The following is a 26,496-nucleotide window of genomic DNA, read 5'->3' on the forward strand; positions in this document are numbered from 1 at the left end:
ATTTCATATGTTCAAGAATATAAACCTTGCAGCCCATCCCTTTACGTTCCGGGCCGGTTCTGACGATCGATGTGCGCGAGGGGTCCAATCGAATGTACGAAGTACCTACCTTACCTCCGTACAGTACCCCCTCGAGAGTCAAGTGTTCACTAATAGAAGCCACATTAATTACTGCTCGCCCTGAAATCCTTCTTTCAGCCCTAGACTGGCGGTTGGCAAGACGAAAGCAGGAGTTGTTACGGAGTAGTTGAGACATTTCAAGTCAGGAGATAAGGTAGGCTTCATTCTTGTTCGGCTGATCAAGCTGGACTGGAAAACGTCTCCTTTGATTTGAATGGACACTTATCTTACACGATTAAGTCGCTAAGTCAGTGGATGTGAAAGCTCCAAGATTTCAAAGAAACGCTTGCACCTCTTGCTTGAGTCATTTCTTCGTTCGGTAGCTCCGTCGGTACAGAATACGACAGCAATAGCATTATTGGGGCTGTAAAGACAGACAGGTACACGCACCTGATGCTGCAAATCGTCTTTGCATGTCAAGTTTACGATGATCTGTCTTCCCTCTATCTACTCGTATAGAAGTTGTCGGGCAAGTATGATATGTATGTAGCCCACGAATAGATTATAAATTACATTGCCTTGGTGAGTATATATTTATTTGCTTGCCTTATCAGGGACTTGGAACATTCGCCACGATAGAGCAATAGCGGCTTGTACTCCCTGTATTATTCCTAGCTTCCGAGCAAGGTAGGTGGTGGGTAGGTAGGTGCACTGGACTGGGGGGACTGAATTGGTAGGGTAGGGTACGGTACGGTAATCGTCCGCCGACATTCTTCGCATCGCAGACCGGCCCCCAGCCAAGCCAGGCTGTCACGTCAACTCCACTTCACTCGCAGACCCATCCCATCTCAACATCGTCCGACTTCGATATCTCCCAAATCTAATCACCGAAAGCGCATTTGTCTCTCTCCCCCTCTCAACAATGGCTCGCGCATCATGACAGGAAGACCTCTGCTTGGGCAACGTCCGACTCGCCCTCCAAGCACGACCACAATACCCCAGAGGCCCCCGTCGCATCGGACGCTTTCTCAGCAGTTTCCCTCGGGCTCCCCAGCAAGACGAGGCGGCGGCGGCAATGAAGGGTTCGTGGACTTGACACTTGAGTCGGATGTTGCTGGAAGATATGGCACAGTCCCGCGCATGGGATCATCACGGCTCAGGTTGGAGATCTCCGACTCAAGTAATGACAGCGACGCTTCACCGAAACAGCATTCGGATGCTACTACTCCCTGGCGTACTTCTGTCCCTCCCCGTGGCCGGCCGCAACTTCATTTCGATGTACCAAATTCCAGCAACCCCGGCTTCAGCGCTTCCCAACAGGAAGCGGCTCATAATGAAGTCAACAACAAGGCGATGCCTCTTCCTGTGAGGCCCGGCCAACATGCTCCACCTACTGCCGAGAAGGCGCGGCCAGCGCTGGGAAACTCTGCGAAGAAAGAGGGCCGGCCCAAACCATACGTTTTGGAGGTTCCCACACTCGCTCCGCGGTATCCTCCGAATGGTATGTCGAGGTCCCACTTGTGTGAAGAAGACATGCTGACTCAAAAAAGGCCACGCCGACTTCTATCCATGGACAGGAAATCATCCCGAAGACCAATTCTCCGAGCCAGTCATTCGTCAAGGCTATTTTGACAAGGCGCAGATGACCCAAAACGAAACCGGGACTGCCCGGGCAGCTATATCTCCTGCTTTGAAGCAAAAGACTGGTCTACAGACACTATCTTCATTATTTACGAGTGTCCTGGCTCAGCGCAGATCTCATGGTCAGGTAACGGCTAGTTGGGCTTTCAAACCTCCCCCACGTGTTACAGTCACAGATACAAAACGAGAAATTTGGCTGAAAGATTTGGCAAACCCAACCATCTCGTTGAGGCGACTTAGTCGATCTATTCCCCATGGGATTCGAGGGAAGGTACTCCTTGATCAATCGCTTAGTAAAAACATCCCAATAGAAAGGGCAGTTTGGCTTGCCAAGTGTGTTGGAGCAAACGAGCTGCGATCCTTCCGGAGGAAAGGGGTCAGTGGCACATTTCAAATGGGAGGTGAAGCAAAGTGGATTCGAGATTTCACAGTTTGCGTGGAGCAATTTGTAGAGAACGTCATGGGAAGTTGTGGGGAAGGCGATTTCAAAGGCCGCATAAATTATGCGTAAGTACTCGAATTCCTTCTTGTATGAATACTACTAACTACGGAAAAGTATTCGGCTTGCCGCTCACTTTCATGCCGAGTATCTCCTGGATCGCGAGCATTATATGGACTGGCTAGTTTCGTCCTTGGAAAATAGCCCTCAGGCAAAGCTACCACTTTGGATTTTAATTACTCAGGTCTATTGGAAAGATCTGGTAAAGTACCGGAAATATGGGCGCCGACTTGCTGGGGCATTGCTAGGGCACGTCTCTGAGGTATTTCTCTTTTCAGATCCTTGATTCAACGAATATAACTAACATATTTATAGTTAACCAATCACCCTGACCATGATATCGTGGAACCCCTTTTGGATCGATTACAACAATTGCTCAAAGGTCTTATGGTATCAAACCCCGATAGCTTTGTCTCTCCAAGACTGTGGGCAAAACATGAACATACTATGCGCTCCAGTTTATTGTCAGACGATAGCCAATTTTTAGCAGTTTTCGAAAAGATCAGTCTTCGCAATAAGCGCCTCACAATTCCAGGAATAGAAAAAAAATCAACTGCTCGGCAACGTCTCATTCGGCTTCTCGACATGAATCTTACAGATTCGTCTATGCACGATTTTCCGAAGCGTTGTTGGCAGGTGGATGAAGACAAGACTATGCTTCTGCAAGCTGTCTTAGAATGGTCTACTTCATCATATCGCCCAGGGAGTTCTAAAATATTCGTTGCAGCTCGAATACTCCGATTCTGGAGCAAGTCTGGGGTCGATGTGACCGAGTCTATTCTCGACTTTCTGGATTCAGACGTAGTCAGATTCGGTCGCAATAAGACGTCATTCTATCATTTGGTTTCCGAACTGGCTAGATCAGAGCATTTCTCCACGCCACGGTACCTTCAATGGCTGATATCTCGAGGAGGTCTTTACGGTGCGACGGATGCCGCATCAGATGGTCCGTGTGCAACCCGATTATTGGCAGAATTACCTTTGCATAACCTTAGTGACGGTATAATATCACTACATCGGACACTGCTAGACCGTGCAGATTTCTCCGTGGATGAAGAAGAGCTGCGTATGAGAATTTGCATGGCTTCTATGAATCGGACACTACCATCTATACAAGCAAATGCCGACTTAGAGCTAGAATTGGACGACCTTCCTACCTCTGATGATTTCTCTGTCCTCCTGGCGCAATTAAGTCGGTCAAGCAAGTCAGAAATAGGTCTGTGGCTCAGGTACAAAGTCAGAGTGCAAATGCAACAACCAACGATACCGCTTTTGGAAGACTGGGATACTTCTCCAATGAAGGGTGGCACATCTGCTATTACTGTGTCGGATTTTTACACGTTTCGGAATTATCTCGAGCTCATCGATGACTATTCGATGTTGGCAGATGTGTTAAAGATCGTCGCGAGCTCAAACGATGCAGAGGTTCTGGCTTCCTGCGCTGACACCGTCAATCTACATACCGACACCTTTGCGGCTATTGGCGCACTTCATAGCCTATTTGACATTCTCACAGCGCGTCTGCCAGTATTGGTTGAAGACCAAGACTTCATACCTAGAATTGTCTTAGTGTCGCTGTCGGATCTTGCTGCAAGAATTCCGGAGCGCAAGAGTATCGCGGACCAGCTTTCTCAGGAACTCGCGATGAGTGACAGAAAAAATGCTGCGGATGCTTGCTCTCCAGTATCGGATCATATGGCCATGATGCAGATTACCGAGACCGACTTCACAGATGAAATCGAGAAAGTCCTAGCAAGTGGAAACAGCATGGATCAGGCAACCTTGGACCGGCTTTTCCAGAGAGTCGTCCTACAACTCGAAATGGTTTGGGAGAAGTCACCCGAGCAACAGCGGAGTTGTGGGCTTTTGCTTACAAGGCTGCGGACATTTGACGCTCAGCATTTCGATAGCATCATGCACAATTGGACTGTTCGTTTCCTAAACATGACTGACCGCCCAAATATGATACGAATTCTGGGCCCTTTGATCAGCTTTGGGTGTCTTTCTTTCCAGTCCGTCTTAGCAAGTTGTGAAGCTTTGAATGAGAAGGACGCCCTCTCAACCCAACGTTCCACCTCGGGAGCCTCCAAAGAGCTTCTTGTTCTCCTTCTTGGACCATCAAACCTGCTGGGAAGCATGGGTGTCGAAGAACTATACCGCTTCCGAATCAAGCAGGCTCATGTGCAGATGGATTTTGCGGTCGAAGTCCTCGCCACCATTCGTCAAGCCCTTGAAATTCACCACACATCCGAAGGTGGTGATACCTACGATGCAAACGCGAGAATGTTGCTTGAAAGTCGCAGCTCATGGGAGCTCTTCCAAAAATACGCCCTGCTACACACCGAGTCGATGATCCAAGTGCTCGTGATACCCATGCTGCGGGAATCTGGCTCGCCTAACGCAGTCTCAGTTTCATCGATCGTCGATAAACTCCTGCTTGGCGACAGTCAGCGAGAAGATATAACAACAGAAGCAATCCTTGATATTGCAAATGATCTGACTTTACCATTTTGTCAAATCAAGCTCGAGTCGATGTTTACTTCCGAAGACAGTCTTATGTCGGGTACCGAGGAAGGCCGTTCGGAGCGCCTTGAAGCTTTTGACAGTGCGATTGAGGCAGCCGTCGATTCCGGGAAAACAGCATGGGCTAGCATTGTGCCCTTGCTCGACAAATCAATTGCCTACCACTTGAGGAGACGAGCTCAGATACAATTTCTTGCTCTATTCCCATCGCCGAAATCGGCCCTTGCCTATGACTCTTCGGCTTTGCAAGGTCGTCTTATCCATGCGGAAAACCTTCTTCGTATAATAGATACAACAGCAAGTAGTGCCACTGCCCCAACACCCATGAGCTCAAATCATACTAGCCTTGCCGTCGACATAATCACAACACTTAGCGGCGTTCGGATTTTGCTATCTACAAGCCATGCAAAGCAAATCAAGGATGCCCTCGTCACAAAATGGATTCCCCTCCTTCTGTCATTCATCACAATGCATACTTCCGAATTCGAGGCTACAAGGTTAGGGCATGAGAGCCGGGCTAAAGCAATACTCGCTCTCTCGGCGATTATGCTCGAATTACAAGCCCTTGACACCAGCACAGAAGCTGTCAATGGGCTCATCGAGCATAATTTCGATCTTGCACTCTATCTTGTCGATCCACTCCCGGATGATATGCGGCAGCAGTGCATCCGCAGTCTTCGCGACACGGTTTCCAGCCCACAGCTACACTACATCTTTAGTTTCGCTGCGAATCCGTCAGAGTGGCTTGTTCTCAGTCAGAAGGAGAGCATCCCTGTTTCAAACGGAGGGCCGGGTGACGGAACCGATAAAAGAAGCCACGAGAAGGAGAAATTAACTCCGTTTCCTTTGAGGAAGTGGGAACTACTAGGCGATTCAACACCGCATTTTGGAGAAAATGATACCAGTTTAAGCTTGACTTTGTTTGGTGCCCGGCGAGGCTAACAACGACCTGTTCGTATTGGGAAGGAGATATTGGTAGGAGTGTAGGAGTGTAGGAGCATTGAAGTCTGTCGATACCATGGTTTGGCTTAACAGACGTATAAGTCTATATGACGAGTTTATGATACCAAGATGAACGTATAAACGAACCATTCTGTAGTCAACATATTTCCTTAAACTGGTGCCTCACTGTATCCCAATACTGTCTCAGAAGCGCCTACCTCGGCCTCGCCACGTGCACCCATCTGCATCTGTGCTGTTGCTGTGCATCTTCGACAACGAGACTGTACTGTGTCATCCCCCTTTTCTTTCCTTATTTTTGAGGCTAACCAAAACACCACTAGCGCAGAAAGGCTTAGGCTCTCTCGGCTCTACATGACATGTACGAATAGACAAGCGAGTTTTAGTCCCTTATTCCGATAGTTAGTTCGTACACGTACCTAGGTAGAGTTACGAGCAGCATTGTATTGCATTCCAAGACGGCGAAAGAAGGAGCAGCCTCCGCTCAACTCAAGCATTTCCTTGCTTTGCACCAAGCAGCGCCGGATGACTAGCAGGCACATTAATTTACAACCACATTCATAGCTACAGTACGCCCGCCGTGTTAAGGATCCTACGGCGCATGATTATGAGCGGCATTCCTTCTTCGCATCAACTTGTCGATCAAACCGCGACAGTACCATACTGCACAAATACAAATCGCACAGTTTACAACTAGCACACCACCCGCCACTATGCCAATCGACGACGATAACAATCCTGATCGGCTCCCTTCAGAGCCTCCCGAACTCCCTGACCAAAACTACGAAAGAAACGGCAGCATGTCGCTCGGGGCTGGCCCGAATGCGAACGGCGATGAGGTCTCGCCCATCAATGGAGATTCAGTGCCAACAAGTGCTGCCCCTCCAGTCCAAATCGATCCTTACGCGAAGGCCGTTCAAGAGGTTATTACTTCAGAAGTATGCGTAGAGTTGGGCCGTCCAAATTTAAGTTGTGTGCTAACCGGCGACATCCAGATCGGCGTCTCGACTTTGCTCAATCGTTTGAAGCAAAGCATAGCATCCGCGAAGGTAGGGCACAGCTTAGCATACGTTGGTTTGGAGCTAATACTACTACGATAGGAGTTTGCCCTCTTCCTGAAGAAGCGTTCCGTGTTGGAGGAAGAACATTCGAATGGGCTCAAAAAGCTCTCCAGATCAACGGTCGAGAATATCCGCCGACCAGAACAACGCCACGGTTCCTTCCTCCAGTCTTATGAAGAAGTCGCTATGATTCACGATCGTATGGCAGAAAATGGGGCGCAATTCGCCGCTTCACTGCACCTGATGCATGACGATTTGATGGACTTGGCTGCGAACGTCGAGCGGGGTAGAAAGCAATGGAAGGCTACGGGACTGAGTGCAGAAACACGAGTAGCAAATACAGAGGAGGCTATGAGGAAATCCAAGGTCAAGTACGATGCACTAGCGGAAGACTATGATCGTGCAAGAACAGGGGATCGACAGGCTGGGAAGAAATTCGGCTTGAAGGGACCCAAGTCTGCCCAGCAGCACGAGGAAGATCTTCTTCGAAAAGTGCAGGCTGCGGATCAGGATTATGCTACGAAGGTGCAAACCACCCAAAGTCAGCGAAGCGAGCTTCATTCGAAGTTGCGACCTGATGCTGTGAGGGCACTGCAAGAGCTTATAAAAGAGTGTGACGCGGCGTTGACCTTGCAGATGCAGAAGTTTGGTAAGATACTAGGTTATTTGCCTCCAGAGACGTAATGCTAATTCTGCCAATAGCCTCTTTCAATGAGAAGCTCCTTTTGAGTAATGGCCTAAACGTTAGCCCACTCAAAGGAAATGATCATGGGGGCCCGCGAAGCCTTCGTGAGGTTGTGTATGCCATTGACAATGAGAAAGATCTCAATAGCTACCTCGCCAGCCATGCTAAGAATATTGCGCCTCGAACAGCTGAGATTGTTTATCAAAAAAATCCCGTAGGCTCTCACACTTCTAAAAAAAAGTCTATGCCGACTAATATTTTTCACAGGTCTTGAACCCTACACAATCAAACGTGCCTCCGCCTCAACGTCAGTCAGATCCTGCAGCCTCCTATGCATCTCGACAGGGCCCCGCACAGGCGTTCAGTCCTACGCAATCGCCTCATCAAACGCACGTGAGTCAATCATTCAACCAAGGACCGCCACCTGCCGCCACCCAACAGCATGAGAGGAGCTTTAGTCAAGGTCCGTCGATGCCACCAGTCCAGCAGTATGGATCTATGGGAGGGCCGCCTCGAGGACCCCCGCAAAATCAAAGCTTCACCTCCAGCCCAATCAGTGCCGGTGCCGGCGCTGGCGGTCCTCCACAACTCTCAACACTTCCATTCCAATCTTCACACACTCCACCTCCTCAATCCTTCCCACCGCAACAAGCAGCACCATCTAGTTATAACCAATCCCCAACGACAGGAAATAACGGCAATCTCCCTCCTCTCAAACCTGTTTTCGGTCTTAGTCTGGAGCAACTGTTCGAGCGAGACGGGTCTGCTGTGCCTATGGTTGTGTATCAGTGCATTCAAGCCGTGGATCTGTTTGGACTCGAGGTAGAAGGCATCTACCGTCTGTCAGGAACTTCGTCCCACATTACCAAACTCAAGGCCATGTTTGATAATGGTAGGTTCTCCAAGTACTATTGGTTTCTAATCTAAGCTAACTAGCTATAGACGCTTCTAAGGTTGACTTCCGTAACCCCGAAAATTTCATGCATGATGTAAACAGTGTAGCTGGTCTGTTGAAGCAATTCTTCCGCGAGCTCCCTAATCCGCTCCTCACATTTGAGCATTACACCGGTTTTATTGAAGCTGCCAGTGAGTCTCAGAATCTTCAGCTCACGCTATCTGTACTAATCTCACCTAGAAAATGATGATGATATCGTACGCCGCGACTCACTTCACGCTATTATCAACAGTCTCCCCGATCCTAACTACGCAACTCTGCGTGCTATTACTCTACATCTCAACAGAGTACAAGAGAACTCAAGCTCAAATCGCATGACTTCAGGAAATCTGGCAATTGTGTTTGGGCCGACTCTCATGGGCGCCAATTCGGGGCCGAACATTCAGGATGCCGGGTTGCAAGTGAGAGTTGTCGACACAATATTACACAATACGTACCAGATATTTGACGATGACTGAGGGAGGAGAATCACGATGGAAGATAGTAGGGGAATGAGAAATGTGTGAAATTGTAACCTTTGTCTTGTATAATAGGCAGGTGAGAAGCCCACCACCTCGATACACTTGAAGAACGCCCTATTACATATCTCAATAACGATTTTCTTTGGTAAAGTCAAAAGTAACTTTCCATGGGTGTCTTTAAACTGAATTTACGGTATATCTTCCATCTTGCTCAAAGATGTAGTAGGATTGGGACGGGGTGAGCATTTCCTAGCCTATGATTGGTCGGTGTTCTTTTCAAACCGAGGAGTATAATGAAAGAAGCTCTTTGGCCATCGGGACCAGTATGCCAGATGCCTCTCATCGAACTTGCAATTTCCAAGTGTAGATACGAAGTCATTACTTCCCGATTGGGGCTAAAGTTCGGTTCGCGAGCGTCGACGGAACGGGACGGGATCCACTTGGGGCATTCATTTTGACGCCAATCCCAAATTTTCAATGTGCCGTGCCAACAAGAACATCCACAATCTCAGTCAAGCCTGGCCTGGCGCAATGGCCGCATCATCCGCAGATAGCAGGTTGTTTGCATTCCTCGAACAACAGAAGTCCAAACTGGAAGAAGCTCGCAAGCGGGCAGGGGAGATTCCGAGAGACCGTGATTCACGACAGACGCTTATTGGTCTCCACCTTGCCCAAGATGAATTAATGAAGGAGGACAAAGCTGCTGGGAAGCAGAAGCGGCTGTTTACTATCATCGGAGACCCTTATCTGCCCTCAGCGGCGTGCCATGAGAAGCTCCAGAAGATATTCATCAAAGACCTTCAGCTTGAGACACACCATCGCGGGCGATACATGTTACTGAGATGTGCGGTGCCACCTATACGGCAGAATGCTATCATAAGCGTTGTTGAAGACGAAGCCGGCGATGCTTCAACTTTTTCACTGTATCAGCAAGAACCAGAACATATTCGACCCGCCGGAGACATCTTGAAGGAAAATGGTGTATTATTGCTAAAAGAGCCGTATTTCAAAGTGACTGCGGGTGGATACGGCCTGCGGGTCGATCATCCTACAGATGTTATGTATGCAACTTCTCCAAGCATTTATCTCCTTGTTCAGATATATTCGAGATGTTTAAATGTCTTAAGAGTTCTTATTCGTTAAAAATCCGAGCTCCAAAACCATTCTCCCCCAGGTAATACTAACACCGCGAACTTGTAGGTGGTTGCTTGATCATCATCCAAAAGTACCAAACGCATGGAGAAAGAGTCATGGTCTGATTGGAAAGACGGTGGAGGAACTAAAGACCGAAGGAAACTCATGTTTCCTTTCGGGCAAGTATACAGATGCTAATAAGAAGTAAGTTGCCATCTAACATTAAGAGCCTTGAATATCGGTATCCCGCGTTAGCTGGCATATCAGATTTAGGTATTAGGCGACAGAGGATTGCGGAAGCATTTTTGTGCTGCGTTTCCAGGTTATCATGGTTAGCTCAAGATTCCTGGGGCAAGGGGTCACAACTGATCATGAAGTCTCACAATTATTCACTTGAAATGGGCATTTTGCTGGTCGTATTGTATGTTAAAAACTATGGTAACTAATTGTTCTACAGATACTCCCAAGCTTCAAACTCCGGCTTGATTACGCCGGAAGAAGATGAACTCATTCATAACAACCGTGCTCTGTGCCACTTGAAACTTGGTAAATACGATGCAGCACTTGAAGATGCATCTTTTATCGCAGACCACAAAGCTCGTTCTGACAAGGCGCATTACCGTGGTGCCCTCGCTTTATACGGCCTCGGTAAATTTGAAGAGAGTATCGTATGGTTGAACCGTTTGATTGAAAGTTTTCCAGAGAGTGTTGCAGCGAAACAAGGACGACAAGAACTAGAACGAGTCAAACTTCGGGTCGAAGAACAGAAGACTGGCAAGTACAATTGGAAGAAAATGTACAGAGACGCTAAACTGGGGCCAGTAGATTGTGCGACTTACGACACCCCGGTCGAGGTTCGACAGGTGGAGGGCAAAGGCCGAGGATTATTTACCAACAAATCCGTAAAGTGCGGAGATCTCTTGGCCTGCGAAAAGGCTTTCTCGTACGTATGTGCGTCAGAGAAAGGTTCCCCTGAATCGTCTGCTGCATTCGGTGCTCTGATAAATTTGACTACGAACCGTGTCAAAATCGGTACTGACGCGGCCCATATCTCAAATGTCTATCAAAAGCTCTTAGACAACCCGTCTCGTGCACGTTTGTTCTTAGATTCATATCCTGGCACATACGAAGCAGGTCCAGAGATGACTGAAGATGGTGTCCCAATAGTTGATAGGTTAAAATCCTCTTCTGCGTGCTTGAGTCTCAGTCTGATTCTAACTACCTTGTAGTTTTCTTATTGAGCGGATTGTTTCTCTAAACGCATTTGGATGTCCCATCACGTCCAAGGATCAAGAACTGTCCAGAAAGCAGGCAGGAGAGATATCAACATCATCTGGGATATGGCCGCTGGCTGCGTATATTAATCATTCCTGCATTGCCAACTGTGCGCGCACCTTCATAGGTGATATGATGGTACGTAAGCTTCTCGGAGAGAAGTGAGTAGTTCACTCTCTAAGTATCTTTCAAGAGTCGACGACTCTTTTAATAGTGTCTCAACTCCCATCAGACAGTGTCCCTACGCTCAGAATATTTCAGATCGAGCTATACTGACTTCGAGATTTGACATTCAGATTATGCGGGCAACTCAAGACATCCCTCGAAATACCGAAATTACTTGGTGCTATTACGATCCCACCAATCGTGCCGACCTCCAGAAATCTCTTTTCGAAAACTGGGGCTTCAATTGCACCTGTCCGGTTTGCACAGAAGAAGGCTTCACCGGAGAGGACATAAAATCACAAAGAAATAAATATCTAACTATTATCAACTCGACACACAAAGCGGGAGGTCCCTTCTTTGACCAGCTAAATCAACTATACGGGCCTCCCGCCAAAGAGATTCCTAGGTTCGAAGTGTTTCTAGCCTGCTACAAGGCCGCCATGTATTGGTTGCTTTCGGACTTCAATCTAACATTGGTGTTGATGTTCAGCAAGAAAGCGCTCGAAGCTCTTGGTTTCGAGATCGAAGGAATCAATGAGAGCAGGGGCGGTAAGCTGGTGGTGCGAAAACGGGGAGTTGCTGTTCCGGAGCTTCCTCGATTGTGGTGAGTACAACGTCGTAATTAGATCCTGCATGGGTTGCGCTTCATTTCAAGGCGTACATTCTCCAGGTATCGAATATTGCACATTCTAATATTGCACATTCTATTCGTCGGTCTCCTGGGGGAAGGGGTGGGGTTTGGTCTCGGAATTCTACAAGTCGTCTGAATTGCCCAGGCCGAAGAGAACTTTCCATCACCCCTGTTTCCTTCTTACCATCCCCAATCTCTCTCTATCAAGCTGGCCTGACTAACTCTTTCGACACGATAGGCAGATTTTGATGATGACATGGAAGGCACAGGGCCAGTTCAACTTGGCAGAGTCAGCAAAGAAACACTTGAAAATGGCCTACTTGGTTGTTGTGGCTGGGGAAGATGAAACTTTTAGGGAAGACTATGATCCAACCATCAAGAATGCCTTCCAGGGAGGTATACGGGGAAAGCACTGACTGAATTTGGGATGTATGACAATTGAAAATTGACAATAGTAATGATTAAGATGAGGGTATACGTATCAAACATAGACTTTAGAGGCGCATGGACAAAGACAGGAGAACACTATACCCCTTTGCTAAATACAACGTACCAAGCCGGACCGTTTTCACATCCTTCCTCCCAATAACTTTCTCATTGTCCTGGGTCGGAGATACCATAAGCATATAACCAGGGCACTCAACGACATGCAAGTTCCAGTGAATACCACCAAAGACTGATATCTTGCAATCCCATACGTTGCGACATGTATCCGCTTTGTCAGTAGACCGGCACTAATGGGTCCAGCCAGGATGTTTCCACCCCTTGCAGAAATACCAAGATTGCATAAGTAGCAACTGCTGCACTCGGATCGTCACTAACGGCCCTTCCCATGCCAACCCTCATCGTTGTAAAGCCGTACCCGAAAAATCCATAGACGATCCCAAAGACTAGCAAAAGGGCCAGATTTTTCGCCAGCCCCCATAGTGCGAAGGCCGCTATTGTTGACATCACCGAGCAAGCAATGCAAAGCGCACTGACCGACATCTTCTTGTCAGATAGATACCCGCAGCTGAACTGACCAATAACTTGCGCCAAAGACATGATGGCCAGGATGAGGGCACCGGAAGTTGAAGAGAGGCCGATTGCCGTGGCGTACGAGGGTAAGTAGAGGGCTGGAAAGAAGAATCCAAGACCCTGGAGGAGGGTGCTGGCACAAAAGATCCAAAATAGGGGTTTCTTGAAAAAAGACCAGTTCGTCTTCCCCATTGCGCTCTGTTCAGCGGGCGGAAGACGGCCTTTCAAGAACGGAAGCAGAGGTCCGGTAAGAACAGCCATTCCCACTGCTATTGCTCGCAGAGTTGTCTTATACCCGTATTTCTTAAGAAGGGCCTCGATGATGAACGGCATGAAAATTCCAGAGGCTCCCGACGCAGCAGAGATAATCCCAAATGCCATTCCTTTCCTAGCAATCCACCACTCGTCTATGAAACTAATGATGGGATACGTCAAAGTCACGAATCCAACGCCATACATCACTCCCTGGGTGGCTATCAGGCCCGGCAGAGTCGTAGTAAAGGAGCCTGCTACCAAGCCTAGAATACACAGTGGCCAACCAAGCCAAATTTGTTGGCGCTGGAACTTTGGAAAGCGCTTTGCGAGCGCGGCGGAGGCGGGTGCACCTAGGTAACAGGCTCCCTGGGCAATCGTCCCTATGAGTGCTACATTTGAATTTCCTGCGAATTGTGGCAGACTTGAGTAGTAGTTCTGGAAAACTCCAAAGGAGATTGGAAAGCCTGACTCTATTAGCCCAGGTGCTTTTGAATGTGGATGGGGTTTCAAAGTCACCCCACAAAAGAGCTTCAAAGACAAAAGCGGCTCCGAGGAGGCGCCATGCTCCTGCGCCTCCGTCTGCTGGGGCGAGCTGCTGAATCAAGATGCCTTCTCCCTGTGCTGGTATATTATTGATATCGCCAAGTTGACTAGGCGAGTGTTCAGAGATGGGCTCTTGAAAATGTGACTCAGGTTGATCCCATGTCTGGAGCTCGGATCCGACTGAAGTAGAGGGCATCGTGATGGTGAAATTGGATGACAGAAAACAGTGGCCAGACCGCCAGATATATACGCAAAACGACTGCTGAAAACGGAGCTATCTTACATAGTGAATAGTGGGGCGTGACTTGCAGGGCGTGACCAATCAAAAAGCAGCTGCCATCTTCTTTGACTCTCTGCTCAGTTTTGAGAAACTGGAGATAGAAACAAATAAGAAAGACATAAATCATTTTGTTCTTAGTGATTTTGGACATCTTGATTAACTCTACGACTCTACAAGCCAGACTGCAGTGCACCTGAATAGGGGTTTACTCGCTTACCTCCTTAGTGGAATCATCACATGAGACTCCCTCGAGACTCCCTGCTGTCGTCCGATAAGGAATCAGACCCCAACAAGGCCATTACAGTAGCCGTCAATAATGAATCCCGATTCATTCCGTTCGTTCCCTGATGTTCCATTTACCCATTCTTGCTTCCTCGTCGCACTAAGCCCCTTTTGCTCGCCGGTGTTTCATCCGCTTTTTGTCCGCTCTTCGGATCGGTGCTTCTTCTTACCAACAAAATGATCGATGTCCATTCTGCACTGCACTGCACTGGCCAAGCGTCATGGGAATTCTCACCGAGAACATTGCTTATGTAAATTGATCTTGTTCTGCGAGATCTAGGATATCGATGTAGTTATAGTTATGCTAGCCTGCTTCGTCTCGCCGAGTCCTTCGCTCCGGTCTCAGGAAGTGCTTTGCTGTGGTAGCTTGACTTAGGTGACTATAAGACACCAAGCTTGGATGCTCGCCCGCCGTTATCATTTTTCAATTCAGAAATTGATCTGTCACTGTCGTCAATATGGATGCCAAAACTCTCCTAAAGGATATTGACGCCAACAAAGATGCACATGTCGCCTTCCTCCAATCTTTCACTCAGGCCCCTTCACCTAATCCTCCCGGAGACACAAGGGCAGCCGCGAATGTTATCATCAGCTACCTTCGGAACAAGAACATCGACTCCGAAGTAATAGCACCACAGCCTTCAATGCCAAATGTTGTCAGTGACTTGATTTGCGGTGACCCCAACGGGCCTCGTCTAATAATGAATGGCCACATAGACGTTTTTCCAGTCGGCGATGGAAAGGATTGGTCTCGCAATCCTTGGTCCGGCGATATCGAAAACGGAAGGCTCCATGGACGTGGAACTGTCGATATGAAAGCAGGCACTGCGGCATCAGTCATTGCGTACACCTATATTTTCAAATACAAAGAGTATCTCAAGGGGTCTGTAGGCCTCTGCACTGTTTCTGACGAAGAGACGGGAGGAAAGTGGGGGACTCGATATCTGCTCGATGACGCCCGCTGGAGGGGAGACTGCATGATAAACGCCGAGCCAGGAGGAATCAATACCATCAGATTTGGTGAAAAGGGAACATTGCGTCTGACTTTTAGCGTCGAAACGGAAGGAGCACATGGTGCTTATTTGCACCGAAGTGTTGGTGCAAATCGGATTGCGGCTAGACTCATTAATGAGCTTCTTGCAGTTGAAGATATTGTTCCCAAGCTCCCTACTGGATTAGAGGAATATATGGCTCGGCCTGAGGTCCGAAGAGCTGTGGATGAAGCCATGGGTGGTGGAGCTGCAGATATCGTTCTAAAGCCCACCGTAAACATCGGGACTATTCACGGCGGCTTAAAGGTCAACATGATCCCAGATTCATGCATTTTCGAAACAGATATTCGACTACCGATCGGACTCAAAGCTGCCGAGGTACTAGATGTAATCCATGGCATCTTGGAGGCATACCCAGAGGTCACGTTGACTGTACAAGAGGCTGCGAGCAACCCCTCGAGTTTTTGTTCGCACGATCACCCTATGGTTGATATTCTTGCTCGGAATGCCAGCAACGTTACCGGAAGACGGCCTGTGGCTATTCCTTCTCTGGGTGCAACGGACTGCAAGTTCTACCGGTACAAAGATGTACCGGCGTACCTATTTGGGGTTTCACCAGAGACCATGGCAGCCAAAAATGAGTCGGTTTCAATTGATGAATTCATTGCCGTTCTGAAGACACACGTGTTGTCAGCATGGGAGTATCTTGGGGGTTCAACCGAGGGGGGCGTTTGAAAGAGAGTCTGGATACTTATGAGTACCGTGAGCAAGTACCTCGGAGTGTGGACATAAGCTATGACCTAGATAAAAAATTACTTGCCCCTTTCGAGACGATAATGCATTGCAGAGTGAACCTGGCGTGGGCATCGACTTCAACAACGGACAAAACTCGGAACATCTTTAAATCTTGAATCTCTCAGATACATTCAAGTTGATGGATGAATCAGCATCAGGCCTTCCTGGCCGAGTTCAGTACAATTTGCCAAGCTCCACGTTACTCCTGAACGCTTATAAGAACAAGCCACGAAGTTGATGCCGTTTGTTACTTGCCATTTTCACGTACCTTCTATACTGTATGTTGTTTCCCTGTCTGATCTAGGCAACAGATAAACCAGTAAAGACAACCCTGGGCACGTGCTTATACTTAATTGGAGTTTCATATAAGTAGGTAGGTAGGTAGGTACCTACCTATCTATTTCAAGTACTGGTAGGTCTTGGATCTAAATGGGGATGTGGATGTCGATATCGTCGCAGCGTGGCGGGGCGGGGCGCGGTACCTGCAGGCGGCGGTTTAGCGAGACGAAGCCTGTAAATGCCTGAGGTATTGTAAAGCCCAGGCTCAGCATGTGCATGTCAACAAAATGGTCCGTCGGCTGTCCGGTTCACAGGAGATCATTATGCTGACATAGATACAGTAGGTACCGGTACTTATACTCCGTACTACCCGTACCCGTACCCGTACACACATCTAAGGTAGTCAGCCCTACTGGCGGAATTTTACAGTACCACGATAATATCTATATTCACATGCTACTGCAACCATATACCGGTACCTATCTCGCCTATGTACCGTTTTGTTTCGCAGAACCGAGCGTTGTCGTGGACCTGACCTTCCCCTTTCTCTTTGCAAACGTTTCCTCCTTCTCATTTGGGCCACACCAAGTTTGATGTGAAGCTCGATTGGTACAGGTTCTGTGTGCCGGAACGCCCTTCAACCCAGGCTGGCTGGAGAATTTGGCCTTCATAACTCATGGCAATTCGGGGGTTGATAATTGTAATCGGTAGGGTCACCGGCAAACCGCGCAACAGCTGCCAGCAAAGAGTCATGCAGGACACTTTGTTGCCATTTCTATTTAGGGAGCCGCGTAATGTATTTTAATTGCAACAAGTCGTCGTATCTCCAGCAGCCTGTCAACGCAGCCTGGGCTAATCGGAATACCTACCTAGGTATTCATCGGCAGGTTAATTTCCAGCGGCTGAAGTAAGGGCTCGATTCTACCCTGAGATAAGCTCAATTGGGCGAGCTCAATGGCCAGCAACCCTTTCCTCCCCCAATCAAGTAAATAACAGGTTGCGGCTATACGGTTCAGAAGAGGTTCTTCCGATGTCTATCGACGTCACCCTACCTGCTTTGATCGCATGAAAAGAGTGTTGGTCCACGCACCAGGGAAACCCGAGTCCACGACTTCGTATCCTATATCTATTTCACATTTCGCCATATCTTAATTCTAAATACAAAGACGGGGAAGTCCTGAGTCACCACGGTCTACCTGTATTTATCTCCTCCCATTGAGTCGGAGCACATAGTACTTATAATTTCTACTAGATATCAATTTCGACCATGTTTCCAAACTTGACTCTTTCAGACATTTCTCGTGCATGTCTTACTTTCGAAAAGTACCAGTGGGCTACAGGTTCTGTGCTTGAGGACCCCTTTTACTCGGTGGATAAGGACTCTGCTTCGGTCCCTCCAGGAACATTGATCAAAGTGGAAAGGCATACGAACACATCGCTCTACTCGCTGCCGCCTGGTACTGCTCTATCACGCATCGTATATCAATCCAAGAGCTTCCGTGGCTCCTTGGTTCCTGTTTCGGCGTATATTCTCTGGCCTTCCAGCCCACGATCATCCGCCGATGGGTTTCAAGTTGTGGCATTTTCTCACGGAACTAGCGGGATCGCCCCCGATGGTGCCCCTTCGCACATCAAGAATCTCTGGCAGCACTATCTCGCTCCGTTCAATTTGGCTCTTCAGGGCTATGTTGTGGTTGCTACAGACTATGCCGGGCTCGGCGTGTCGAAAACCGCTTATGGGAAGCCAATTCTCCACGAATATGCAGCGGCCCCAAGTCATGCAAATGATATTATATACTCAGCTCAAGCAGCACAAAGCGCTTTTCCGGAGCTCTCCAAGTCCTTTGTTGTTCTCGGTCATTCTCAAGGAGGAGGGGGAGCTTGGGCCGCTGCGCAGCGGCAAGCTGTCGAGCCTGTCGCTGGGTACCTAGGGGCTGTTGCGATAGCTCCTGTTACAACTATGACCGACAGGAAAATGCCGCCTTTGACACTTTCAGCCTTCGGATTCTTAATCGCGCAGGGGTATGCTTTCTCTTACATTCGAGCTCAGAGGCTCGGCTCCTGAAAACCCCCCAGAAGCCCGAACTAATCTGCTTATAGCATGGAAAACATATTTCCCGAATTCAATCGTGCCGACATTCTGACTGATGAAGCCGTGACTTCTTTGGGAATCATACAACAAACCGGAGGATGTAGTGCAACTGTAGCTAGTCTCATACATGGGACCAAGGCGACAAAGCCTCGCTGGACTGAGAATTCTTTCGTGCAGAAATTTGAAGAATTAGTCAAAGTCGGTGGAAAAGAAATCAGTGGGCCTTTATTGGTTATTCATGGGGATAATGATTTTATCATACATATGGATTTGACCACTTCTGCGGTAGAAGCAACTGCACAGAAGTTTCCCGCTGCTCAGATAGAATATCTCCGCATTCCTGGGGCTTCACACAACCCAGCACTTACAAGCTCCCAATGGATCTGGATGGACTGGATCGCGAAGCGCTTCGCTGGTGTCGCGCAGGAGCCGGGGCTAAAAGTTTCAGAGACCAAGGTTGCAATGCCCGCTTCAGCTTACCAGCGAGAGTTGAACAACTGGATAGCACCAGCAATGATCTTCTATGAGACCCCTTGAACAACCTGGATTAGATGTTTCTTTTTAGACCTCTATGGATGTTCAATAGAATCGCATATCCTAAGCACCATAATCACAAGGCTGGTGACCTTGCAAAATGACCTCAGCTAAACGATGACGGTACAGTATGGTTCGAGAAAGCTTTCACGTTTCATACAAGCTCCTGGAAATTCCGGGTATGAGCTGATACCTGGTGAATTTGGGTACAAGTGTTGGTAGTAATTCTTCCAGTATGGTATGGACTTCTGGTGCAACACAGCCCTCCGTTGCGGAAGTTTGGTTTTCAAATCAAGAGCAGGACGTGGTGTTTGTTTTTGACTTATGGCCGCATCTTCCTCGAAATTCCCGTTAAAGTGGCAAGTGTACACTCAATTCCTTATTTTTTGACCTTGAATCTCTTCTGACCGCCTCGTTATTGCAACAGCATTGTCATGTTTGGTGTTTTCTCGTCCGCTTCGGCCGAAACTAATGTTTTCCCGCAAAACTTTCTCAGCCCTGGACGCATGTAAGCTTTCCGGGTATGGCCGTGTGACCAAGATACCCGATGTAAGATATATGAAAGTGTAAATAGTCTTTTGTATAAAAGACAGTTCCGCTTTCGATGTGCATGTATAGAACTCTTCAATTGCATCCACTCAAGTCAAACATTCCTACTCAGCTCATCCACTCCTCCTGCTTCTCAGCTCCTCATGCCCAAGTACCCATTACCTATTTACATATCATTCATCATGTCTGGCAAGCCCTCGCTGATCTTCATCCATGGATCTTGGCATCACACCGATACGTGGAATAAGATTGTCCCACTTCTTGAAGACCAGCAGTTCAAATGTGTCCGCGTCGCTCTTCCATCAGGAGCATCAGACCCTTCTTTAGGTCTACCAGAGGATGTTAAAGCCGTTCGAGATGCGATTGTGGCGGAGACCTCCCAAGGTCGCGATGTCATGGTCGTGGTGCACTCCTATGGGGGTCTTGTAGGAAGCAGTGCAGTCAAGGGACTTACACGGAACAAGGAAGATGGTTCTTCGCCGGCCAAGAGTACCTCCGGCCATGTAATCGGCATTGCTATGATAGCGACTGGTTTCGCTCAAACAGGTCTATGCTTTATGGTAAGCTAATCTTTTCTTCATGCATGTTTCGATACTTCTATCCTCTGGAGGTCAAAAGTTCTTCCTCCAAGAATACCTATTTCGTGTGCTTATTATGTTGAATTCTTTTGTGAGAGGGGCAAAGCTAACATTAATGGCTTGCAGGAAGGGCTCGGTGGTATTACGCCTCCAGCGTGGAAATTCAACCAGCAAACCGGCTTTGTCGACCTAGTGGATGATCCCAGAGAACTTTTCTACCATGATCTATCCGTAGAAGAGGGTGATTACTGGGTCTCGAGGCTTATAAATCAGTCGACGAAAGCTTTGGTGGAAGGAGGCGAGTCCGTTTATTCTGGCTGGAAGGATACACCAGTCTGGTATCTGTCAACGAAACAGGACCATGGGCTCCCATTCGAGGCACAGAAGTTCTTTGTGCAAAGTGCCAAGGAGGCCGGAGGCGATATTACCGTTCGAGAGATTGACACTAGTCATTCCCCGATGTTGAGCAAGCCGGAAGAAACTGTCGCTTTTATAGTTGATGCAGTAAAAGCTTTGAAGGATAAGAAAAGAAGACGTATTGTAACATGCTGGCGGCATTAAGGGCATAGCTAGATGATCATGACTTGATGAATGTATTAGTAGTATAAAAACATACCCCTCATTGTACAGAAGCTACCAATAAACCTTTTCTCGGAGTTTAGCCTTTGTCTTCTTCCATTTGCGAAGAAGAGCAAACAAAAGTTCGGGAGTATCTAATCATGTCCCCCTGCCCTGCGGAGAGTGGTGGTTCAGGTATTTCCCCCACTCCCTCCGAGAGTGCCGGTAAAATCAAGGTGTGGATGTATATATATGTAGAGAAAGAATCTTGATACAACGTATAGGTAGGTAATAATGCTATGGTGTTGTTGTCTCCTATAGTGTTTTGCGGCCGTCTCCACAAAAACCCGTATGCTCCTTATGCTGGATAGAAAAAGCGGCACTCACTATCGTTGACTTTTAATGTAGCACGCCACCTGGCACATTATCAATTGGCGCCGCTTTTTGTATTTACTACGAAGGCTTCTTTCTTTTTGTGGAGACGGCCGTAAAACACTATAGGAGATACCTAAGGAACACGAAGAGCATGGGGAATTGCTACCCGCCGTACCTCGTACTTCGCACTTCGTATAATCGTGCACTCAGAGGCCCCAATGTAGCCAATTAAACATAGATAACTTAAAAATCGGCTGATTTTAGTGGCGCCTTTGGGTGCACGATCACGATTACCCCACCCCTAAGCCCCACCCTGTAAGACTGCGACTGCTTTCCTGGACAACATCAACTCTTCACATTTCAATTTACTTTGCGTGTCTTACAATTCTACCTATACATGTACCTACTACTTATTTACCTGCCTCCCTACCTACCTACCTATGCCCCGACTTCTGTTAGCCCCCCACAGTATCACATCACCATTATTCATAATCCCGCGCAATACCCCCCCTTATCTCGAGTTACAAAAACATTTCTCTGGGCCAAGCACTTGGCCCCTTGGCAGTTTCCTCAAAAAATAACGCTTCACCTGACAGAGCATGGCCTATTGCTAACAGCTTGCCCGGGTGCCTCGATGAAGCAGTTCGCCTTCGCAGTACCCATTGGTGGATTTGTATGCTTTGCTTTGCTTGGCTTTGCTTGGCTCTTTCCTTTCCCATCTATATCGCAGCTTCTTCGATGTTAGCAGATTTGTTAATGCAACTCATATCGTTTTCCCCAGTGCTCGTAGAAATTCGAGCATCTAAATAACTTTCGTAATAGCCGTCTAATCTCGGCGCCTCTCTTGTCTGTCAGTCCAGTGGCTTAGCTTTCCATGGACCATAGTGGCCCAGGATATTCCAAATCGCCGCACGTATTTAGGCAGTTCTACTGGTCTCTTTAACAGCGTTGCTAAGATCATCTTCGTACTGGATTTCGTATACTGGCAGTCGATTTTATTCATTCGTGCGGCCTCTTTTTTGAGTCCTTCAACTAGGATGAAGTGTTCGTTGGGTTGCTTGCAAAGTGTTTATACAAGTGGAATTTTCGCCTGGCATCCAGCACCCGCCTAGAGTCTGCCAGGTCCAGGTCCTCCCACCTTTTCAAAGCACGGTTATTTGAACCCTAGTCCATTGCACGGGAAGATCCCGCTAAGGCTGAGCGTATCGGTACCTGTTCATCGTCTCGGCTACTATGGTCACGCCCATGGATCAGATCCTCACGACTTACCTTGCAACCCTTAATGCTACCAGGCTCCGTTTGCTGTAGGCACATCCTTTGGCCTCGTTTCTTTATGAGGAAGTTGCCTCAGAAGAGGAAGCTCATGACCCTTGTAGAAGGCGATAAGTCTCTTGGTATACGAAGATGAAGACAAATGCTCGATCTAGAGAGACGATCATCTGTCGTGATGATGATTATAAGAATGGGCATTTCCGTTGAATCATATGTACTTGTCTCTTCCCTTTCTCCAGCCTTCATCATTTCTTCCATCGCTTGGAACTTGTCCCTAAATCCCACTTTGCAATATGCGTGTCATTGCAGCTGCGTCAGCAGCAGCCTTCTTAGCAAGTCAAGCTTTCAGTCATCCGACATCTGCAACTCCTCGTCGCAGCCTATCTAGAAGAGTTGTCGATCTCAATGCGTTTCGGCTGGACACCGTTGCTGATTATAGCAACTCGACTAGTACAGCCAAGACTATCACCGCATCTCCTCTGTTCAAAAGAGAAGACTATGTGGATGCTGCCACTGCGCATGTTAAGACGGTTGCACCGGGTAAAGAATTTCGTCTCGTTGATGATCACTACATCGGGTCAAATGGTATCGCCCATGTCAATTTCAAGCAGACCGTACACGAGCTTGATATTGATAATGCCGACTTTAATGTCAACGTAAGCAGGACACATCAACTGATCGAGGGATATACTAACTGTTAAATATCAAGATCGCCAAGGATGGCAGCGTATTTTCCTATGGAAGCTCTTTCTATTCTGGAGCGACCCCCTCTGAAAATCCTCTGGTAAAGAGAGCCCAGATCGATCCAGTTGCTGCCTTGAACGGTGTCTCGAATGTTCTCGCTTTGCCCATCACTGCCACTGATGCGACTGCAAAGCCAGAAGCATCCGCTGCTGAGCACTATGTAATTGAAGGAACCACTGGTGCTTACCAAGACCCTAAAGCACGCCTTGTCTACTTCCAGAATTCGGATAATACCCTTTCTCTTACATGGAGAGTGGAGACTGATTTGAATGACGACTGGCTTCTCTCCTATGTAGATGCAGACAGTGGTAGCAAAATCTTGGGCGTGGTCAATTATGTTGCTGAAGCATCTTATCGGGTCTAGTAAGTCTACCTTTTCAAGCCTCTCTCGAGGTTTTCTAACACGCACAAGCCCTTGGGGAATAAATGACCCATCAAAGGGGGACCGCGTCCTTGAGACCGACCCGTGGGATACGAATGCATCAACTTTTACATGGCAAAGCGATGGATCTACTACATATTCTGTTACAAGAGGTAATAACGGAATTGCGCAAGCGAACTATGAGGGAGACGACGCATATCTCAATGACTATCGTCCAACCGCGACGAAGTCCAGTTTCGACTTCGACTTTAGCCTTTCTTGGACTAATTTCAAGACCTATTCTAATTCATCCGTCACACAAATTTTCTACACTGCGAATATGTACCACGATCTGCTATATGATCTTGGCTTCAATGAGGCTGCTGGCAACTTTGAGACCAACAATGACGGCACGGGGGGCATTGGAAGTGATGCCGTGATTCTGAATTCCCAAGATGGTTCTGGAACAAACAATGCCAATTTTGCTACTCCTCCAGATGGACAAGCTGGACGAATGAGAATGTAAGTTTATTGGCTCGGCTCGATTCTTGACCGTCGACTCTTCTCTTGTTCTTCATTCTTTTCTGCTTCCAATATTTGTGTTACAATGCGCTGACCCAAAAAGGTTCATGTGGACAACCGCAACCCCGAACCGTGACTGCGCTTTTGATGCAGGAGTGATCATCCACGAGTACACTCACGGTGTCTCGAACAGATTGACAGGTGGTCCTGCGAATGTCAATTGCTTGAATGTCTTGGAAGCTGGAGGTATGGGAGAGGGTTGGGGTGACGCCATGGCCATTGTCATCCATACGAAGACGACTGATACACGCGATACGGACTACCCAATGGGAGACTGGGTTGACAACAACCCCGCGGGCATCAGATCATACCTATATTCGACCTCCCTGGACACAAACCCCTTGACTTACGAGAGCCTGAATAGCTTGAATGAGGTTCATGCTATCGGAACAGCTTGGGCAACCATTATCTACGAAATCATGTGGAACTTGGTAGACAAACATGGCATCACTGCTGATCGCAGACCGACCTTTGATGACAATGGTGTCCCTACTGATGGAAGATTCTTGACTATGAAATTGGTCATCGATGGCATGGCTCTACAGCCTTGCAGTCCGACGTTTATTTCTGCTCGCGACGCAATTATCGACGCCGACAAGGCCCTCACGGGTGGTGACAATGTTTGTGAGTTGTGGACAGCCTTTGCAAAACGTGGTGTCGGGGCCGACGCTACAAGGGGAACATCGACTGGAAGAACAGAAAGCTATGATCTTCCGTCTGGGGTTTGCTAGGTTCCTGGATTATGGGGCTTATAAGGTGTGGGGTAATGTTGGCAGGATAATTAATATTGGGCTTCTTTTGGTCTAACCGATTGCTGGATAATATTTACTATATGAATGCATTATATGCCCACGTTAGTCTTTATTTAACTTGTCGGTACTCCTTAAGATGAAAGGTCGTGTGGATTGCAAGGATCCTCATCGCTCCGTACGAATGCCAGGTGAGTGTTTGGCTTCAGTTTTAGGCTCCGCGTTCGTCAACTGATCTGGTCGTGCTATTATAGGCGACGCAGATAGGTGTAAGTGGATAATCTACTTGGGGAGTGTTATAGAGAGGGTGTCAGGTTTGGGAAGGGGTGTTGGGAAGTCCAGGATGTGCAAGGATGCATTTAGGTGTCACTGCAAGTCAAATATGGATGTATACACAAGGTGAATGCCCCATATATTAATATATTCTCTATGCCATCAAAGGCACTCTCATGTCATGTGGACGCCTTGCTGATATTCTTAGACTGTGTACGTACTGGGGACGGATTTGTTTTGAATCTGATTTGCTGGAATTCTGCAAGTGAAGTTAGTTCGTCAGTTGCTTGCAAGGCTGCGAGATAAAATCATACCCGCTTGAATGCTTTCCAAAGTGTCACCCGTCAGTAATTTCAAGCGATCTTTTGTGCCGCACTCATCCACACCTCCTTCCACCTCAAAGCCTCCCATGCGGAACTTGAGTGATTTAACTTCTCCGCTTAATCGCTGCGTGGTGCTCTCGAGATGCTTGATATAATCCAGAGCCCGCGTCAGAACTGCAGCTTTCCCATACTTCAATTGTCCATCCCACCTATTCTCGCCGATATTCTCGTCTCCCGAATTGGAGTCTGAGCCGTTTGGACGGTTTAGAGGGGGGATGCCTTGGCGAAGGCAATCAATTCGTTCGTTGAGGTTTGTGCGGTAACGTTTCTCGATGGCATTATGACCAATTTGACGAGATTGCCGAGCTGTGTTGGAACCAGTCGTTTGTGGGGATGATTGCTTCTGCTTTCTACTTTTACGTGTTCGTGCTTCTGGTACCGGTGCAACGGCGGTGATTGGCGATTCTGGCGGGGAGGCGTAAGACTCTGCGGACATCTGGATCAAAGACTGCACATGGTAGGGCATGGCTATATCTTCCAGCCTCTTTTCTTCCTCTGGTGTCAGGGCAGAGAAACGGCGTAATGGGTTGGGTCGGTCCTGTTCACTCCGAAGGTTGGTTGGAAGCGGAGTATGAGTATTCATGAAATCGACTGTAGAGCAGTGGGACGATTGGTCCAGGCTCCCTAACTCGAATGACGAAGCCTCAAAAGGATATTGGGCATCAGCGGAGTAGGATCTAGGCATCAAGTTCTCTTCGGATCCATCGGCCCACGTGTTTATCAAGGAGGTATTGCTATAGCCAACGGGAGAATCGTGCTCCAGCGTATTGCTCCCCCATTCCATCCAACTATCCCACGGCTCATTCAAGGTTGCATTGAAATCTTTGTCATAGCTGTCGAATTTAGGGTTGGAGGCTCTCGGAGTCAGGTCGGGATTGACATTGACATGCAAGGCAGAGAGAGGCAAGTTTCTTGAAGACATATTGGTGTTGAGTGGGGATACTGCGGGGCAT

At 47.9% G+C, this 26,496-nt stretch overlaps 8 protein-coding genes across 8 annotated transcripts; 7 read left to right on the top strand and 1 right to left on the bottom strand.

Annotated features, from left to right (window-relative positions):
* Positions 1 to 996: 996 nt before the first annotated feature.
* On the top strand, positions 997 to 5,665 carry srb8 (Mediator of RNA polymerase II transcription subunit; the record flags this gene model as incomplete). The annotated part of the gene is made up of 4 exons (XM_031147091.1): positions 997 to 1,561; positions 1,611 to 2,208; positions 2,258 to 2,462; positions 2,516 to 5,665. The coding sequence occupies 4 exons, from the start codon at positions 997 to 999 to the stop codon at positions 5,663 to 5,665; spliced, it is 4,518 nt and encodes a 1,505-aa protein (XP_031007657.1).
* Positions 5,666 to 6,396: 731 nt separating this feature from the next.
* RGD1 (RHO GTPase-activating protein) lies at positions 6,397 to 8,842 on the top strand (the record flags this gene model as incomplete). The annotated part of the gene is made up of 6 exons (XM_031147092.1): positions 6,397 to 6,732; positions 6,784 to 7,393; positions 7,447 to 7,643; positions 7,697 to 8,321; positions 8,372 to 8,515; positions 8,565 to 8,842. The coding sequence occupies 6 exons, from the start codon at positions 6,397 to 6,399 to the stop codon at positions 8,840 to 8,842; spliced, it is 2,190 nt and encodes a 729-aa protein (XP_031007650.1).
* Positions 8,843 to 9,376: 534 nt separating this feature from the next.
* Positions 9,377 to 12,027, top strand: Unc45a (unc-45-like protein; the record flags this gene model as incomplete). The annotated part of the gene is made up of 5 exons (XM_031147093.1): positions 9,377 to 9,906; positions 10,046 to 10,183; positions 10,437 to 11,153; positions 11,209 to 11,392; positions 11,437 to 12,027. The coding sequence occupies 5 exons, from the start codon at positions 9,377 to 9,379 to the stop codon at positions 12,025 to 12,027; spliced, it is 2,160 nt and encodes a 719-aa protein (XP_031007651.1).
* A 743-nt stretch (positions 12,028 to 12,770) lies between these two features.
* Positions 12,771 to 14,061, bottom strand: LHYA1_G002116 (Fujikurins efflux protein; the record flags this gene model as incomplete). Its single annotated transcript, XM_031147094.1, has 2 exons — positions 12,771 to 13,757; positions 13,792 to 14,061. 2 exons carry the CDS (start codon positions 14,059 to 14,061, stop codon positions 12,771 to 12,773), a joined length of 1,257 nt encoding a protein of 418 aa, XP_031007652.1.
* An 824-nt stretch (positions 14,062 to 14,885) lies between these two features.
* Positions 14,886 to 16,154, top strand: dapE (Succinyl-diaminopimelate desuccinylase; the record flags this gene model as incomplete). Its single annotated transcript, XM_031147095.1, has 1 exon — positions 14,886 to 16,154. One exon carries the CDS (start codon positions 14,886 to 14,888, stop codon positions 16,152 to 16,154), a length of 1,269 nt encoding a protein of 422 aa, XP_031007653.1.
* Positions 16,155 to 17,760: 1,606 nt separating this feature from the next.
* On the top strand, positions 17,761 to 19,122 carry LHYA1_G002118 (uncharacterized protein; the record flags this gene model as incomplete). Its single annotated transcript, XM_031147096.1, has 2 exons — positions 17,761 to 18,515; positions 18,594 to 19,122. The coding sequence occupies 2 exons, from the start codon at positions 17,761 to 17,763 to the stop codon at positions 19,120 to 19,122; spliced, it is 1,284 nt and encodes a 427-aa protein (XP_031007648.1).
* Positions 19,123 to 19,850: 728 nt separating this feature from the next.
* Positions 19,851 to 20,807, top strand: LHYA1_G002119 (uncharacterized protein; the record flags this gene model as incomplete). Its single annotated transcript, XM_031147097.1, has 2 exons — positions 19,851 to 20,228; positions 20,373 to 20,807. The coding sequence occupies 2 exons, from the start codon at positions 19,851 to 19,853 to the stop codon at positions 20,805 to 20,807; spliced, it is 813 nt and encodes a 270-aa protein (XP_031007649.1).
* A 1,937-nt stretch (positions 20,808 to 22,744) lies between these two features.
* On the top strand, positions 22,745 to 24,869 carry mep (Extracellular metalloproteinase mep; the record flags this gene model as incomplete). The annotated part of the gene is made up of 4 exons (XM_031147098.1): positions 22,745 to 23,107; positions 23,161 to 23,558; positions 23,608 to 24,078; positions 24,182 to 24,869. 4 exons carry the CDS (start codon positions 22,745 to 22,747, stop codon positions 24,867 to 24,869), a joined length of 1,920 nt encoding a protein of 639 aa, XP_031007635.1.
* Between the last annotated feature and the right edge of the window lie 1,627 nt (positions 24,870 to 26,496).

The sequence above is a fragment of the Lachnellula hyalina genome (genome assembly GCF_007821495.1).
Source record: "Lachnellula hyalina strain CBS 185.66 chromosome Unknown contig00025, whole genome shotgun sequence".
Taxonomy (NCBI): Eukaryota; Fungi; Ascomycota; class Leotiomycetes; order Helotiales; family Lachnaceae; genus Lachnellula; species Lachnellula hyalina.